This window comes from Theropithecus gelada, chromosome 1 (genome assembly GCF_003255815.1).
Source record: "Theropithecus gelada isolate Dixy chromosome 1, Tgel_1.0, whole genome shotgun sequence".
Lineage (NCBI taxonomy): Eukaryota > Metazoa > Chordata > Mammalia > Primates > Cercopithecidae > Theropithecus > Theropithecus gelada.
The window spans coordinates 149,663,130-149,682,275 of record NC_037668.1 but is presented as its reverse complement, the minus strand read 5'-3'; the positions used below and the strand labels follow the sequence as shown (position 1 = coordinate 149,682,275).

Genomic DNA, 19,146 nt, shown 5'->3' with positions numbered 1-19,146 from the left:
GAGCACGTGTCACCTGAAGGGTTTATTTAAACACAGATTGTTAGACCTCAGTCTCTAGAGTTTCTGATTCAGTAGGCTAGGACCGAGGCTCTACAATGTACATTTCTAAGAGTTCATCAGATGTGGCTGTTGCTGCTGCTCTGGGAACCACACTCTGAGAACCATCGGGCAGCAACTCATCCATATAGGTTATTTTCAGGAAAATAAAGAAACCAACATCTGTGGCTAAAAGGAAAGATTCTAAATAAAAATGAGTTGTTTTCTAATGTTATTTGAAGTTTAGAAAATAAAAACAAATTACCTGGGTCAACATAGAATATCCCAGTGAAAAGGACGGAGTATGTTAAGCGTCCATTAGGGCGAAAAGGTGCTTCCCACCTCACGTGGGCTTTCCGGGATCCCTGTGTTTTGACAAACACATTTACTGTTCCTTCAGGAGGAGCTTCTAGAGTTCGATTTTCCACCTGTGAGTATAAAAAGATTTATTTTTGTTTGCAAATAAAATAAGTACATGGTTCGCTTTGAGCATATTTCTTCAAAGAATCTCTTTTTGCTGTGAAGTAAACTATTTTGACAGTAGCATCTTGTATGAATACCTCATTTTGTCAGCAGGATCAAAGCACACCTCATGTTTTCTTCCCCCTGCTGTTAAAGCTTAGAATTTGAGCTCCTGACCAAGGCAGCTGTTTGTGATTTCCAGAATATGTGGATCTGCTCACACTGTGATTGTGCCTATGGCTGTGCATATCCATAGACCAATTCTAGGACTGCTTTAAAGTAATTTTTATGTGATTGCAAAAGAGAAGAAATGCATGCAGTCTGTTTTTATAAGTCCTTGGCTGAGGTGGTAGACTTCTGGCCTCTGTCAAAAAGCCATGCCAATCAAGTATCTTGACTCTCTCTCTCTCTCACACACACACACACACAAACACACACACACACGTGCATGCGTACATGTGTGCACAGGCATGCATGCATACATGCAACATTTTTATGAGCTATGTTGCTATTAGTTATGTAAAAATGGCATCATGCTAACATTAAGAAATATATGCATCCTAGGGACTCTATCCCTAAGGCACAATCACAAAAAAATCTTGATTGTGTTAATGAAGCTATGCAGAAAACAGCAAAAGATGAATTATTCAAGAGAAGGACTCTGAAATAAAATGTAATCCCTAGCAGTACAGTGGTCAGGAAGATTTCAATAGCTACATAAGTAAAACAAATGGTCAGAGGAAGACGTAGTTGGCAAGAAAGAAGAAAAGAGTTCAGAATTTTTTTTACTATCTTTTAATCATTAGCTTAAATTCAGTTAACTAATCACTACAAACTCATATACATCACTCAAAAATACTTGACCTTTCACAATTTACTAAATGTGTTGATAATTTTTCAACTTCATTCTTAAGGTACAGGCTCTTGCCTCCCAAGAAGGTCATCAAACATGAAATCCTAGGTAGGCAAATATTATCAATTATAAAACCTTTATTTGTTAGGGTGAACGCATTTTATCAATTATGAAAATAAATAAAAAAAGAAAGTGTTAATTTTTAGTAACTATGAGGTCACAACATGTTTTATTTTCATCAGAGAAAAGCTATGGGGTTCTTTAGAACTATAACGCTTGCTCTTTTGTTTTTAGTTTAATAGTTATGTACAGAAATGATGAAGAAACTAGGCTAGAAAAATATCAATTCATCATTTTAATATTTTATGGCAATGTAGTTGGTTTTATTATGCCTATCTATGTAGTTCATATTATTGTATATAGAATGATTTTAAAGTATTCCAAATAAAATGAGACTTGAAAAGTTGAAGAATTAAGGGCAATTTCAGGTAATTATATTATAATCCTCAAATAGTTGGTTAATTCAAAATAAATATGTTTCGTAACATTTTCTTAAGTATTTGGATAAACACGTCAGTTTTTACTATACATTGAATCTGGAAATTGCTGACCTGGTCTTTCTTTTTCGTTTTACTTTTTTGATTATCTACCTTGCCATAAAAGGAATATGAAGGAAAAGGCACTTGGGAAAGGTAAAAATTGGCTTGGCTTTGGCCTGGAAACCTCTCTTGACATAGAAAAAATACTTGAGAGCAAATGTGCAATAAAAACACAATCACTTCAATACACTATAATTCTTTTGTTTTAAAATGGAGTGAGTCTTGCTCTGTCTCTGAGGCTGGAGTGCAGCTCACTGGAACCCCCACCTCCCGGGTTCAAGCTATTCTCCCGCCTTAGCCTCCCGAGTAGCTGGGACTACAGGCGCCCGCCACCACACCCAGCTAACTTTTGTATTTTTAGTAGAGATGGGGTTTCACTACATTGGCCAGGCTAGTCTCAAACTCCTTACCTTGTGATCCTCCCGCTTCGGCCTCCCAAAGTGCTGGGATTAGAGGCGTGAGCCACCACGCCTCACCATAAACTGTTATTCTTAATAAAACTCTTGCAATGTACTAGAAATTTGTGTAAATGATATTTTATTTAATTTTTTACACCAACTCTCTTAAAGTAGACATTATTTGTCTTTGTAATAGTTGAGAAATCTGGGGCTTTGTGGAATAAGTATATCTTCTAAGGAGGCATCGGGATTTAAGAGGTTTAAGCACATTTAAGGCAGACTTCCCCTATAGCATTTGCTTGACTATTATATATTGCCATTAAGATTTAGATATCTGAAATAACACACTTATTTGCTTCTTTGCAAAAAAACAAACAAACAAACAAACATGTAAACATGTGAAAGGGTCAATGTGTTTGTACTTGTGTATTTATCCAGGTCTATTTATCTGTGTAAGTATGACATCACTAAGGAACCAAGACAACTTTTTAGCCGTATCACACAGGAATGACCTATAGTTTCTCACTTCATCCTTAAAAGAGTCCCTGGAGAATCAATCTAATGAATGTTCCAATACAAGACACGGTCATACAATTCTCAATCTTAGACTCCACTAGTGTTATATGACATTGGCTAAGTGAGGAATAAGAAAGTAAAGTGATTTTCTTATGGAAAACATTATTGTATTTTATTAAAGAATATTACAAAATGTGAAGGGTTTCCCTCTAATACAATTGAAAGGAAGGAAAGCATTTAAAAAGTTTCTTCTGCATTCTGTTAATTTTTACATTATTTCAAAATTTATAAAACTCCAATTTCATTGAATTTAACTTGACAATACACATTAGCATCTAAAAATTTGGTTCAGAGGCATTGTCAATTGTTTTCTATATTGGAATTTCCATAAGAGTCAAATACATTATTTAGATGAGTAAGAACTGAACACACCACAGGGGAATCATTGTGGGTTTTTTTGTTGCTGTTTGTTTTGCTTTGTTTTTGTTTTTTTCCAGATAGGTACAGGGCAACTCCTTCTGCACCATAAATAATAGCTAACAAACTGGTCAGATTAGGAAAAAAAAAAAAAAATTAAGCTAATACTACATTCAAGTGGTAAGAATATGGAACTTCTGTGTGTCTTTTTATTTTTAAAAATACTACACCAAATTCATATTTTTTATTACATGAGCAATTTGCAATTTGGAAGATGAACCATATCACATTTGGGACTGTGAAGCATATTTCTCATAGAAAACATTGAATAGTATTTCCCTGCATGCATGGATAATCTAAATAACAAGAATTATCATTAAGAAATGTTAGATGAACAAAAAAATGAACTCTTTTAAAATTTATTCTGATTTTTGCCAGAAAAATATTTAAAAGCAGAAATGATAAATTTTCTATTTCAATGAAATTTTATTTAAAATGTCAGAATATTGGGCTCTCTTTTGATGAATACCTTAAGAAACCGTTATACACCATTGCCACGTTCGACTGAATTTTGTTGAGTACCATGTTATAATTTAATGATAGAAAACTCTGCTTTTTAAGATTGATTCATAGATTTCTTAAGTCAATAAGCACACATTAAAAAGAATCATCAACAAAAATAAGCTGAATCTGTAATATCCTTCGTGATTTGTGCTAGCTATCTAGGGCTATTTAAATACTCAGATATGGAATCACTTAAGGGTTTACATGTAATGTGATGGGGACAAAAATATTTTGCAAACCGGTTGAAGACCATGGGCTTTAACTTCTTGGTAGCATATAGTTGACTTGTTCTAAATAAAGACATTGTTGTTCAATCCCAGTGATTAGAGATGGATCATTGACTAGGGAAAAGCGTTTGCATACTGAGTACAGGATAAAGAAAGTACCAAGGGAGAAAATAACTCTGTGCTGTAAGTCAAGATTGAGTCTGGAATATACAAAGCCGTGGCAGACTAGGTTTTACAACCCAATTCTATTTCCCCCCTTCCTGTCAAAGCTTTGTGGCATTTGATTTCTTAAAGTTAACGTAGCTACCATCTGTGCAGGATGCAGATCGATAATGCAGGTCCCCCTTATTTAAAGTTGCCAGAACATCAGGAGACACCGCTGAGCCAATTTTCTAACCAGAACTACGATGTGCAGCTTACATTTTGAAAAAGTGTAAATTTCAATCTCATGTGACGTGTTCTTTTGTTTCTTTTTCTTTTTTTTCTTTTTTCTTTTTCTTTTTTCTTTTTTTTTGAATGGAAAAGAAAAGCTGGCCTATTGCCATTCCTGCATTTAAGGGTAAGTATCCATCAGAGGGGTCTGGGCTATAAAATGCTTAATGGCAATAAAGACTACAGCTCAGCTCCACTGGTGGATGGTGTTAGCTGCTTGGAAAGCAACCAATCTCTGAAACAAAATGAGAGGTGTGATCAAAAATAAGGAAGCAGAAATTAAAACATAGAGCTGTTTTCCAAGGTAATATTTATATAATATACTCTTCAGTGAAGACAGCATGCATTAAAATGATAGGGCATTAGCAAACATTGCCAAAAAATATCTAAGACTAATGAGCATTTTCCATCTAAAGAAGCAAAATCTAATTAATCAAGAAAAATGCACAAAAGTGTAATGTGATGTTTTGAAACTAAAGAATGTCCTGCTAGTTTATGATAATTATGTGCTATTAATTGGGTTTTAAAAATTATATTAGGAATAGAAAGTATAATCTTGTCAAGCTGTTAACTGCTAATGAAATATAGATATACATTTCAGATACAGATTTCTGAAATATGAATATCAAAAGCTGATATTAATTTAATTTTCAATACCATTCTTACGAAGCTGTATCACATAAAACTGTTTTATCCTAATAGATGAGGTAAACTCAACCTATTAATTGATTAACTACCTGTTGGGGAGCAGTGTTGCCATATTGTGGCACTTACAGACTTTCAATTATTTTCATTTTTTAACCTTAAACTTACTTAGATGTTGAGCCCATGATTAGAAAGAAAAAAACATCCACCTTCAATATGTCACTAAATTAGGAAAAATTTCATGTTTGCCTACTACACTAGCCAACTTATCTTTCTTTCAATAAAATGTAGACTCTGCCCTTCACTAGACCTATGTTCAGTCTTGAAATTTATGTCGAATATAAAATCTTAGTAACTCTTAAATGAACTTTTATAAAAAGAAAAATCTCCCATCCTGCTTGAAAGGCTAGCTGTGGAGAGGGTGAGTCACCGCCACTTACTTCTTCCTTAATATTCAGTGTCATCTGACATTTAACACATTCCTAGAATGTAAATTTAGATACTCACCAGCGGGCCCAGAGCACAACCTTTGGCTGTGCATGCTTGGACTCTGAAAGAATGTAAACTCCAAGGAGCAAATCCATAAGCACGACAGCTGAGTTCTGAGGAATTGTGGATTAATACACCATCTAGATATAATCCATAACTCATGATAACACCTGGGAAGATAATAATTGCCTTTCAGTATGACTACTAGACAATAGCAAAGAAGATCTTAAGAAAGCAAGCACTCTTGATGTGATTTCTGGTTTCATGGAATCATTAAATCACAGACTCTGGTATTTCTCCTTGTCTAGACTCTGTCTCTTACCAAAGGATAAAATAGATGTTACCCTTGAATATCAAATTGTAAAGCTAATTAATACAGAGACAGAAATAAAACCTACCAGTTCCAGCATGAGAATCTTTCTGTTGCATCCTATTAGCAGTTGCCATGTGTGTTCCAGATCAAAAATTAATAAGTAAAGCATACTTATAATTTTTATTGCTTTCTAAAAAATATATTCTTAATAGATATACCCCAGAAGTAAATCGACCTTATTTGTTAATGACTCATGATGTATCAGGCACTGTTCTAAGCACCTGGTATGCATTGGCTTCTTTTTAACCCTCTCTTCATAGCATCCCTATAACAGGCAAAAAGAAAAGGTATCATTTTGGAAGAGAAACTGACTTCCTACTGCATGTTGTCTGTCAGTCAGGACATTCAAAAGGGCATCTCTTTATATGACCTGGTCCAATCATATAAGCATTGAAAATCTGCAGCAACCCAATCAAGATAGAACATGAAGGACATAGACCCCCTTAGTAATGAAGATCCAGTGACCTCACTAGGTAAAAAATTCCAAACAAGTCAGGTGCGATGACTCATACCTGTAATCCCAGCACTTTGGGAGGCCAAAGCAGAAGGACCACTTGAGCCCCAAAGTTCAAGACCAGACTGGGCAATGTAGTGAGACTCTACCTCTACAAAAAATAAAAATAAAAGAACTCCAGACAGATGAACTACGAGCTGAGGGCAAGGAGAAGAAGTTGTAAATATCAGCTATGACCTCACAACTAATTATAGAAACAAGAATTATAAATGCTGTCATGTTTTATTTCTGATTATTACACAGAAATTTGTATATCGTAACCAATTTTCCTTCCTCCTTTCCCCATTGATTTATGTAAATAGGGTTAGTGGGTATTAATTTATAGTTTAGTTTTTTTAAGTTGAACAATATCCAGCTGGGTTGTGTCTGAACTAAAAGGGGAATTAACAGCACCCAGATAAGAATATGATGAGGGAAGTGAGAGCACCATCATTTGTACAAAGCATTGTAGTATCATGTTCGATGGAAGCACAGAGGGATTGTTATTGGTAATGAAAGGTGGTGGAAAGTACAAGGGTGTATGTGAATGCCGAGTAGCTAAGAAGGTGATTCGTCTGATGTCCACTCCAGCCACACATCCATGCTTCCATAGCCTGTTCTGTACGGCTGAATTTGCAAACTACAAACTACATTTCCAACTCTTGCTTGTTGGCCTTCTATTAGGTTTTGCCAGTGGGAGGCACTGCGAGGAGGACAGAAGCAGGAAGAAAGAAAACGACCAGCTTCTAGCTCCAAGAGCTGAGGCCTTTGCTGACAGCTGCTGTGTCAGCAGGGGACAAAGCACCTGCAGCCTCAAGCATTCTAGACAGAAGAAGCATCTCTTCTGCACTTTCTGCCTCTTCAGTAGTGGAATGTTTTTGGCATTTCAGCTCTGGTTGGGGCAGTGTCCTATAATGGTTCAAATGTCAAATCGTTAAGTGTAGCAATAAGCAGCAGCTCTCGTCAATCATCCTTTTTTTCCTTCCAGTACCTGCCACCTTTCCCTTTTGTTCTTCCAGCCCTTCTTTACAACACCTTGAGAGCAACCTACTCGTATAAAATATCCTCTGTTTTAAATATCTGAAATGTTTTCTCTTATACTAATCAGACCTGGGTCAATACGTTCTCTTAGGATTAAAGCATTTTTTACTTAAATGAGTTAATACTTTTAAAAAGCTACTGCTGTGACTCATTTTCCTTTAAGAAGATAACCTTGTACAGTTTATCATTCTGATAAGTCCATTTCCCTTATTTCCAAATTTTTTGGAAAGAGTCTTTATTTTACTATCAGGTACCACTTATAGCTCCTCACACAGAAAAAGATTGGCTGCCAGTGTCTGTTTTCCTTTATTTCTGGTGTGACCATCTATGGGAACTTTATGAATACCTATAGAAAGTATTTGATTTAATTCTATTCAATACTTGACACACAAAGACACAAATGAATTAAAGCTGAGAAGTGAAAGACACATAGTGAAAAAACCACCTACCTATAATACATAGAAAATTTAAAGGGAAAAAAACATATAATCAGGTAATAACAATGACAAAAAAATTCTTATGTGCCAGACTGTGAAGCAGTCAGTTAACCCCCCAAAAAATCTTATGTACAAATAGTGTGTCGCAGAAGCTCTTAAAGACACCATAAGACCCTAGAAATACTATCTATTTGACCTGCTTTTCAACTGAGATAGAAAGTACCTAAACCAATAGTTCCCTTTTCTTACATAATTGGGGAACAGAGAATGTCTTTTATGTTAGGATTATGTGCATAATATCTCATTTATCTGACATATTGGGAAATGAGATATTTTATAGAAGTTAATTTTCATTATAACTAAGTCTCATCTCCTTAAGCATGAACTCTAAAAATCTTAACCATTTTTGAAGGAAATCTTTCTAGTAAGTACTACACACTTACCTGTCTTCTCACAGAGAATATAATGAATATAACTGAATCATTTTGTGAAGACTCAAAGTTTGATTATGGACATCAAATACTACATTCTCTAACTCTATAATGCCTCAGTGATTGATGAGATATACAGGGTTCTTACCCAGCTTCTACCCTAAACATCACTCAGTGACTGCACCTTACCAATTCTTGTGTCATTGTTTGAGTTCTTCTACATCCTCTCTCAGTGACAGTCTCTCCAAAGTTACTTCTTCTTCTTCTTCTTTTTTTTTTTTTTTTTTGTCTATCGGACTTTAGCAAGTCAACCCTTAGCAATCTATGTTGAGAAGCTAGATAACCTTGACATCTGGCACTATGGATATACAAAGAGCAGACCGTTATTGAAAGAAGGGCTTAGACTAAAATGAATACATGACAAATAAGCTGAGAATGAAATTAAGTGAGATTTGTGACAGTTAATTCAACTGCTCAAAAAGTTTTTAGTATCCACGATGTATCTAACTGAGAGGTGGATGAGAATGAAGTCTAACTTTAACATGGGTGAGATCACAGACAAACACACACACACACACACACACACACACACACACACACACACACAGAGTAACCTGGCATCCTGTAGGTAAACAGTATTTGACAGCATATGGAGGAAGGGCTGAAGGATCAATTGTAGAATCACATTGTAGGACTAACATTATACTGATACACACACACACACACACACACACACACACATCATATTAAGCTGATTTCAATATAAACAGAATCAATATAATATAAAACATTGTATGATTCAGTTTTAAAACACACTTTTAGTAAGCCAATCAGTCTAAAACACCTATTGACATGACAATTTTAATTTCATTGACCTCAGATTCTTAAAACAGAGTAACAAAAACTAACAAATACAATGTAGTGGACACTTTAAACTGAAGCCTAAGAAGATGCTTTTTACTTTAACTAGAATACAGGATATGTACCAATAGCTTTTTTTTTTTTCAACTTTTATTTTAGATTCAGGAGGTTTGTGTGCAGGTTTCTTACATGGGTATACTGTGTGATGCTGAGGTTTGGGATACGAATGATCCCACCACCCAGATAGTGAGCATAGTACCCAACAGTTAGTTTTTCAACCCTTACTCCCCATTCCCTGCCATTAACCCTCAGGATCTACTGTTGCCATCTTTATGTCCATGAGTACCCAATGTTTAGCTCTCCCTTATAAATGAGAATATGCAATATTTGTTTGTTTTGCTCTTGTATTAATTTGCTTAGTATAAAAGCCTCCAGCTTCATAGATGTTGCTGCAAAGGACATGATTTCAGGATGTTCTTTTTGTGGTTATGTAGTATTTCGTAGTGTATATGTACCATATTTTTTTATTCAACACACTGTTGATGGGCACCTAGGTTGATTCCATGTCTTTGCTATTGCAAATAGTACTGTGATGAACACACAAGTGCATGTTTCTTTTGGCAGAATACTTTGTCTTCCTTTGGGTGTATACCCAGTAATGGGGTTGCTGGGTCAAATGGTGGTTCTGTTTTAAGTTATTTGAAAAACCTTCAACTGCTTTCCACAGTGGCTGAACTAATTTACATTCCCACCAACAGTATACAAGCATTCAACCCTTTTCTCTGCAGCCTTGCCAGCATCTGTTGTTTTTTGACTTTTTAATAGTAGCCATTCTGACTGGTGTTAGATGGTACTCATTGTGGTTTTGATATGCAACTCTCTGATGATTAGTGATGTTGAACATGTTTGTTAGCTGTTTGTCTGCCTTCTTTTGAGAAGTGTCTGTTCATGTCTTTTACCCACTTTTTAATGGGTTGTTTTTTACTTGCTGATTTAAGTTTCTTATAGATTTTGGCTATTTGACCTTTGTCAAATGGGTGGTTTGTGAATATTTTCTCCCACTCTGTAAGTTGTCTGCTTACTCTGTTGATAGTTTGTTTTGCTGCGCTGAAGCTCTTTAGTTTAATTAGGTTCCATTTGTCAATTTTTGTTTTTGCTGCAATTGCTTTTGAGGACTTGGTCATAAGTTCTTTCCCAAGGATGACATACAGAATGGTGTTTCCTAGGTTTTCCTCTAGGATTCTTATAATATGAGCTCTTACGTTTAAATCTTTAATCCATCTTGAGTTAATTTTTGCATATGGTGAAAAGTAGGGGTCTGGTTTCATTCCTCTGCATAAGGCTAGCAAGCTACCCCAGCACCATTTTAAAAATAGGGAGTCCTTTCTCCATTGATTATTTTTGTTGACTTTGTAAAAGATCAGATGGCTGTAGGTGCACAGCTGTATTTCTAGATTCTCTTTTCTGTTCCACTGGTCTATGTGTTCCGTTTTTGTACCAGTATCATGTTGTTTTGGTTACTATAGCCTTATAGTATAGTTTGAAGTTGAGTAATGTGATGCCTCCAGCTTTGTTCTTTTTGCTTAGAATTGCTTTGGCTATTCAGGCTCTTTTTTGGTTCCATATGAATTTTAGAATAGCTTTTTTCTAATTCTGTGAAAAATGATATTGGTAGTTTGATAAAAATAGCATTGAATCTGTAAATTGTTTTGGGCACTATGGCCATTTCAGTGATATTGATCCTTCTACTCCATGAGCATGGAACATTTTTCCATTTGTGCCATACACGATTTATTTTACCAGTGTTTTGTAGTTTGTCTTGTAGACATCTTTCACCTCCTTGGATGGATGTATTCCTAGGTATTTACTGTTTTGTGGCTATTGTAAATTAGATTGCCTTCTTGATTTGGCTCTCAGTTTGAACATTATTGGTGTATAGAAATGCTACTCATTTTTGCACATTTATTTTGTATTCTAAAACTTTACTGATGTTGTTTGTCAGTTCTAGGAACTTTCTGGTGGAATCTTTTGGGTTTCTAGGCATACAATCACATCAGCAAAGAAAGATAGTTTGACTTCTTCTTTTCCTACTAGTATTTATTTTCTTTCTTTCTTGTGCCTGATTGCTCTGGCAAGGACTTCCAGAACTATGTGGAGTGAGAGTGGTGAGAGTGGGCATTCTTATCTTGGTCATATTCTCAAATGGAATACTTCCAGCTTCTACCTTCTCTGTATGATGTTGGCTGTGGGTTTGTCATAGATAGCTCTTATTATTTTGAGGTATGTTCCTTTGATGTCTACTTTGTTGAGGGCTTTTATCATAAAGGTATATTGGATTTTATTGAAAGTTTTTTCTGTATCTATTGAGATGATCATGTGCTTTTGCTTTCAGTTCTATTTCTGTGATGAATCACATTTTTAAATATATTTCCAACTCAAGGAGATTTATGAATCACATTTATTGATTTGTATATGTTTAGCTAAACTTGGCATCCTAGGAATGAAGCCTACTTTATTGTGTTGACTTAACATTTTTGTTGTGCTATTGAATTTGGTTTGCTAGTACTTTGTTGGGGATTTTTCTGTCTATGTTTATCAGGGATATTGGCCTATAGTTTCCTTTTTCAGTTGTGTCTTTGACAAGTTTTGCTATCAGGGAGATGCTGGCCTCATAGAATGCGTTAAGAAAGAGTCCTTCCTTCTTGATATTTTGGAATAGTTTTAGGAGAATCATTACCAACTCTTCCTTGTACATCTGGTGAAATTTGGGTGTGAATCTACCTGGTCCAGGTTTCTTTTCTTTTTTGGTAGGGGGGGGGGGTTTCTACCAAAAACAACAGCAGCAACAACAACAACAACAACAACAAAACCATCCTCAGACAGTATTATAAACACATCTATCCACACAAACTAGAAAATCTAGAGAAAATTCTTAGAAACAAGCAGCTTCCAAAGAGTGAATCAGGAAGAAACTAAAACGCTTTACAGACCAATGTCAAGTTTGAAAATTGAATCAGTAATAATAATTAAAAAAATCTGTGTTAGCTTCAAGTTTAGTTTGTTCTTGTTTTCCTAGTACCTTTAGGTGAGATGTTAGTTTGTTAATTTTAGATCTTTCTAACTTGTTGAGGTAACTATTTAGCACTATAAACTTTCCTCTGAATACTGTCTTTGCTACATCCCAGAGATTTTGGTATGTTGTACCCCTGTTTTCATTTATTTTAAAGAAAATTTTGACTTTTGAATAGCTCTGGGGAATGTAAAATTTTGAGTCCTTGAAATGCCATGTGAGTATTTTCAAAATTATAGAATACTTGAAATAATTTTTTAAATTAATTAATTTTAATTTTTTTGGAGATGGAGTCTAGCTCTGTAGCCCATGCTGGAGTACAGTGGTGTGATCTCAGCTCACTGCAACCTTCGCTTCCCAGGAGGTGAATCAAGCAATTCTCCTGCCTCAGCCTCCTAGATTGCTGTGATTACAGGTGTCTGCCACCATGCCCAGCTAATTTTTGTATTTTTAGTAGAGACGGGATTTCACTGTGTTGGTCAGGCTAGTCTTGAACTCCTGACCTTTTGATCCACCCTCCTCAGCCTCCCAAAGTGTTGGGATTACAGGCATGAGCCACCATGCCAGGCCAAAATAATTTAAAGTAATTTAAAATATGTTCTGGGCCCGGCATGGTGGCTCATGCCTATAATCCCAGCATTTTGAGAGGCAAAGGCAAGTGAATGGCTTGAGTCTAGGAGTTTGAGACCAGCTTGGGCAATGTGGCAAAACCTTGTCTCTGCAAAAAAAGCAAAAACTTAGTTGGGCATGATGAAATGTGCCTGTGGTCCTGGCTACTTGAGAGGCTGAGGTGGCAGAATCACTTGGGCGAGGTTGCGGAGGTCGAGGTTGCAGTGAGCTGTGATCACACCACTACACTGCAGCCTAGGGGACAAAGTGAGACCCTTTCTTAAAAAAGAAAATTAAAATGCTCTGATCACTTACTTTGAGTCAGACAATAGGGTACACACTTTTATGGATTATTATCTTCAACATTGACAACTCCAAAAAATAAGAATTGTTGTCATTGTCATAAAGAGCAGGGAATGGATTCTTAGAGGTGCAAACCCATTTTTCAGGGCTATAAAAAATAAATTCAGTTGTGGAAACTGGCAATCTCACTCCACTCTTGTCACTACTCTTGTTACATGTTTCTGGTCTAATTTCCTCTTCTAAAATTTTTAGGAATTTCACTTGAATTAAGAACCAATGAAGGGCCGGGCGCGGTGGCTCAAACCTGTAATCCCAGCACTTTGGGAGGCCGAGACGGGCGGATCACGAGGTCAGGAGATCAAGACCATCCTGGCTAACACGGTGAAACCCCGTCTCTACTAAAAATACAAAAAACTAGCCAGGCGAAGTGGCGGGCGCCTGTAGTCCCAGCTACTCGGGAGGCTGAGGCAGGAGAATGGCGTAAACCCGGGAGGCGGAGCTTGCAGTGAGCTGAGATCCAGCCACTGCACTCCAGCCTGGGCAACAAAGCGAGACTCCGTCTCAAAAAAAAAAAAAGAACCAATGAATATGCTCTGCCTCTAAAAGCAATCAAGATTAGCCTAATAAAAAGATTAATATAAGTATATTGAAAGTCAATCAAGCGTAAAGTACTATACTTGATGTTTTGGGAAGTAAGAACAGAAAGAATAAGAATAATATCTACCTTTATGGAAGTAAGAAAAGAGTTAAATATAGGTATAATTAAATAACAATTCAAGAGTTAAACAAGCATCATAAGCACCACAATGACTTTATGCCAAACAAATGACATGGTTAAATAGTAGACAGTATGTACACGACCCTCTAGCAGGGAATAATCACTCTGGCTAAAGAAGTGCTATAGGCTTTTTAGAGCAGTCAAGTCTTCCATATACGGAAGCGGGGTATTCAATAAGTCATGTGATGAAGCTAATGTGACTCCCCTGAAAGGTAGTATGTGAAAAACCTATGTTTCAAGACGATGCTTCTGGTGAGGAAAATGACATTTGCCATTGCCGAGAAGTAAGAAAGTGCAAGGTTTAGTAAATGTATCCCAAATAGATTAATAATTTGTTGTTATTCCTGTAGCTGGATGTATTATTCCATTCTCATGCTGATAATAAAGACATACCTGAGACTGGGTAATTCATAAAGGAAAGAGATTTAATGGGCTCTCCAGTTCCACATGGCTAGGGAGGCCTCATAATCATGGCAGAAGGTGAAGGAGGAGCAAAGGCATGTCTTACACAGCAGCAGGTAAGAAAGCTTATGCAGGGAACTCCCCTTTATAAAACCATCAGATCTCATGAGATTTATTCACTATCATGAGAACAACATAGGAAAAACATGCCCCCATAGTTCAATTATCTCCCACGGGGTCCCTCCCATGACACGTGTGGATTTTTACAATTCAAGGTGAGATTTGGGTGGGGACACAGAGCCAAACCATATCACTGGATAAAGCCTAATAGAAAACAAAACTTCAAAGGGAGTTTGGGGCCTTGAATGACACTACAAGGAGTTGGAATTTTATGATACACAGGAGACCATCAGTGTTTTTATGAACTGATTAGCAACAACATAAAGTCATATACAGAAAAATTAATCTAGAATCACATACAAAATAGACTGGAGTAGGGAAGACCATGGAGGTAGTAACAGTGAGATGGTCAAAAACATCAAACAGGAAAAATAATTATTAAAGTCATCTTCTCCTGAATGTATAGGAAGTAGTCGTGAATGAGGCAGGGATGTGGGAATGATGCATTTCAGCAGTAATCTGTGGCAAGACAAACATCTTCAGCAGTTATATATACTTTCTTTTTAATTAAAAAAAAAAAAACTTTGACACTTAGGGATGGAATGTGTTAGATTGCGATATGGTATGATAATGTCACTATTCAGAAAAGAGTGTTCCTTTATCAAACATGAACAATGAAGTTAACAATCTCATAAAAGCCAACTTCCAAAAAACTAACTTACCCTTCTGTTCCTGGTTAAAAAGGGAATTGTTTTTCAGTCTGAGGATAAGAAAAAACTATGTCTTGTGATGGAATTGTTCTGTAACTTGATTGTATCAGTGTCAAAATCTTAGTTGTGATATTGTATTATAGTTTCAGAAGATGTTGTCATTGAGAGAAACTGAATTAAAGATACATGTAATCTCTTTCTTATAATTGCTTGTGAATCTATAATTATCTCAAAATAAAATATTTAAATTAAAAAATACTCTTGTGCAGGGGAGCATGCCAGGTAAGAAGACACAAACACTTTAAAGTCCAAAGAAGTTCATGCTAAAGCAATAACAACTGGATTGAGTGTTTTAATCAAGTACCATTTAATCTTCAGGAAAAACTCTTGATAGTGGAATGGTTTTTATTTCAGATGAGAAAAAATAGATGACAAAAAAAGGTTTTAGAGAGGTTTGGTAACTTGCCCAGTGTTAATACAGCTAGGAAGTGGTAGAGCTATGTGTCGGCACTGAAGCATTCAGACTCCACAGTGCATACAACCTTACAGCTTCCATATACCTATTTTTTCTACATTTTAAAAATCATGTAATAAAATATAACATATAAAAGTATATATAGTATCAATTCCATTTTAATGACAAATTTAAAAGCCAAAGGTCATGTAACCATTACTCACGTTGAAAACATAGAATGTTGCCAGGACCCCAGAAATCTCCTGTCTATAATTGGAGCCCTTTCCCTTCCTCACAGATAACTATGAGGACTTTTGAAGAACCACATCCTTGCTTTTCTACTGAGAAATTCATCCCTTAACAACATAAGCAAGTTTCTCATGGTTTTCTAACTTACATTAATAGAGTTATGTTGTATGTATAATTTTTGCATCCTGCTTTGTGTAACATAATATTCATGAGTTCTATACATGTTTTTGAGAGTAGACATACTTCACTCATTTTTAGTTCTGTGTAGTATTCCTGTAGGGCAAATGTTATTTATTTATTCTACTCTTGATAGATATTTAGAATGTTTCTATATTTTAGCTATGACATCAGTGTAATTATACATATTTTTGTACATGTGTCCTGAAGCACATGTATACAAGTTTTCTAGGACAAATGTCCTGGAGAGAAATTGTTGAAATATGTTCAGTTTTACTAGACAGTGCTCATCTCTTTTTGAAAGTGTGTCAATTCTAGTGTACATGTGAGTCCATGTGAGTTCTCATTGTTCTATATCCTCAAAAAGACCTTATTGTCAGACTTTGACATTTTTGGCAGTATTAGATGTAAAAAATGATATCTTGTTTTGGTATTATCTTTTACTTTTGGATTATTGCAGAGGTTGGCCCATTTTCTTATGTTTATCAGACATTTTATTTTTCTTCTTTTGTGAAATGACTTTTCAGGTGCTAACTCCAGTTTATTATAGATGTGTAGGAATGTTTTATATATTCTGGATACAGTTTTCTGATGGTTACATGTGTTCTAAATATCATCTCTCTTACTACTCATCTTTGTGGGTATTTATAGTATATTTTGATAAAAGTAAATGTTAATTTTAGTAACTCCTTTATTATTATGAAACTACCTTTTTATATCTAATAATACTGCTCACTGTAAAGCATTCTTTGTCTGATATTAAAATAGGTCCATCAGTTTTCTTTTCCTTTTCATTCTTTGACATTAAACCCTGTTATGTGATTTTGTTTTAGAACAGGAGGCTTAACAGCTATTTCAGGGTCCTCTCCTCTAACTTTGGGGACTCCTCAGGATATAACTATTGGCTAAACACTCCTTGTAACACTCACTCAAGGACTATACCAAATCCACATTAATGGGAATCCATTTGAGGACTATCTACTAGTCCAAGCACCAAACCTTATTGCCAACATCTTTTATAATTAATGGTTAGCTGGCATTAATGAGATGTGGTTGTACCGAGGAATGGATGTTAATCATTTACCAGATAGCCTCCATAAATGTTGTGGTTTCATTCAACGGCATTTTATTAAGCCTTGAGGAAAAATGAAGGAGCACTACACCTATTGACATAAAAGGATGTTTATTCCATGTGAATTAGAGAAAAAAAGCAAGTTGCAGAACAGGATAAATTATACGACCAATTATTTTGAATCAATTTTGTGCATATACTTTTAAGTAAGTAATTATTCATTCAATCAGCAAGTTAGTTATTGAGTGCCTCCCCTGTTCTGGGCACTATTTCAAAACAAAGTCAAAAGCTTCCAAGCCAATTGCCTTCTTTTTCAGGGCTCTTCCTCCATCCACTTCAGTACTTCTATCATGATCACATACCTTTAAAACTTGGTTAGATAGCAAAAACTCACTAAGCTTTTATTTCCTGACCAACAAAATGGGATAATATTCCTTGCCCTGGTGGTCTGACAGTTGATCTGAGAATCGAACAAGTGAGCATATGTGAATGTGCTTTAGTAGTAATAAGCACTGTGCACATAGAACGACCACACATAGAGCTGTCCCTTGCTTGTAGTATGAGTTAAAGTCTTACTTGTTATGGGAAGCTCACCTTAGACTATCTCCTCCAGTTCTGACCTATGTCATGTGCTGCACTTCTCTTGTAAAAACTAAACTAATATCTCTCAAAAATAAGCTTAGGCAGGTCTGTATTCCTCCCTGGTACACTATCTGTCATTAGCCAATAGTTTCTTATATCTGTGTGCTATCTTTTCACTTAAAATTCATTACTTTCCAATTAAGTCCAGAAAGTGCAAAGAAACAAGTATTTACTACATACTGTAAAATAATTTTTGTAAGTCTGCTGGATTTAGATTTGGTTTCTGATCATCATCTGGCTCATCAGTAATTATGGGGTAGCTACTGTGAGCCAGGCATTGTGTTGCATGCTGGTAATACAGAAGTTGTCAGAACAGTCATGGTTACTTCCTTCACAAAACTTTCAATCTAAACGAAAGAACAGACTAGACTTTAGATGTATTATGTGGATGTAAAGTTTACTTTTTAAAAACCAGATGGATAGAAGGAAAATATGGGATAAGGAAGGGAGAGGTGGATGCTAACCTAGTCTGGGTAAGTTACATAATGGGGCTTATCTGAGAAGCTAACCTTGATTTTTATTTTATTTATTTATTTATTTGTTTATTTATTTATTTATTTATTTTTTGAGATGGAATTTTGCTCTTGTTGCCTAGACTGGAGTACAATGGTGCAATCTCGGCTCACTGGAACCTCCGCCTCCCGTGTTCAAGTGATTTTTCTGCCTTAGCCTCCTGAGTGGCTGGGATTACAGGCACCTGCCACCATGCCCAGATAATTTTGTATTTTTAGTAGAGACGGGGTTTTGCCATGTTTGCCAGGCTGGTCTTGAACTCCTGACCTCAGGTGTTACACCCACCTCAGCTTCCCAAAGTGCTGGAATTACAGGCTTGAGTCACCGCTCCCAGCTGAAACTGACCTTTAAGCTAAACTTGGCACTCAGAGCTACTTCATCAAGAGGAAGATGTCATAAGTCATTATTTCACTAATGATAACAAACAAATATTTTATAACAATAAGAGAAAAGTTTTCAAAGATATATTAATAAGTTGATTATTATTTGCAAAAATTAAATATGATGGGTTTATTAGGTCAGCAAGCTGCCACTAGAACCTGGCTCTCCTTATTGGCCTTTAAAATGTCTATTGTATTGAAACAAAGTTTAAGAAAATGGAAATTTTATTCACTTATTTATTCTTGCCACTCTTAGCATGAAGAAAGTCATTTTAAATGTATCTTCACACACTATCTCCCATCAAAACACACACACACAAAACACCTCTCTGTGTTAAATGGGATTAAGTAAAATTTAGGAATCAGTCAGGGTTTCAACTGGAAACCAATGAC

The 19,146-nt window shown here is 35.8% G+C and overlaps 1 protein-coding gene across 1 annotated transcript in view; it reads right to left on the bottom strand.

Moving 5' to 3' along the window:
• USH2A (usherin) overlaps positions 1 to 19,146 on the bottom strand; it is a 795,153-nt gene that overhangs the window by 343,582 nt on the left and 432,425 nt on the right. The window contains exons 35-36 of the mRNA XM_025367257.1: positions 5,657 to 5,808; positions 302 to 464 (exon numbers count right to left, since the gene is read on the bottom strand). Of these exons, the coding sequence (XP_025223042.1) occupies positions 302 to 464; positions 5,657 to 5,808 (315 nt within the window). The remainder of the gene's footprint in view (positions 1 to 301; positions 465 to 5,656; positions 5,809 to 19,146) is intronic.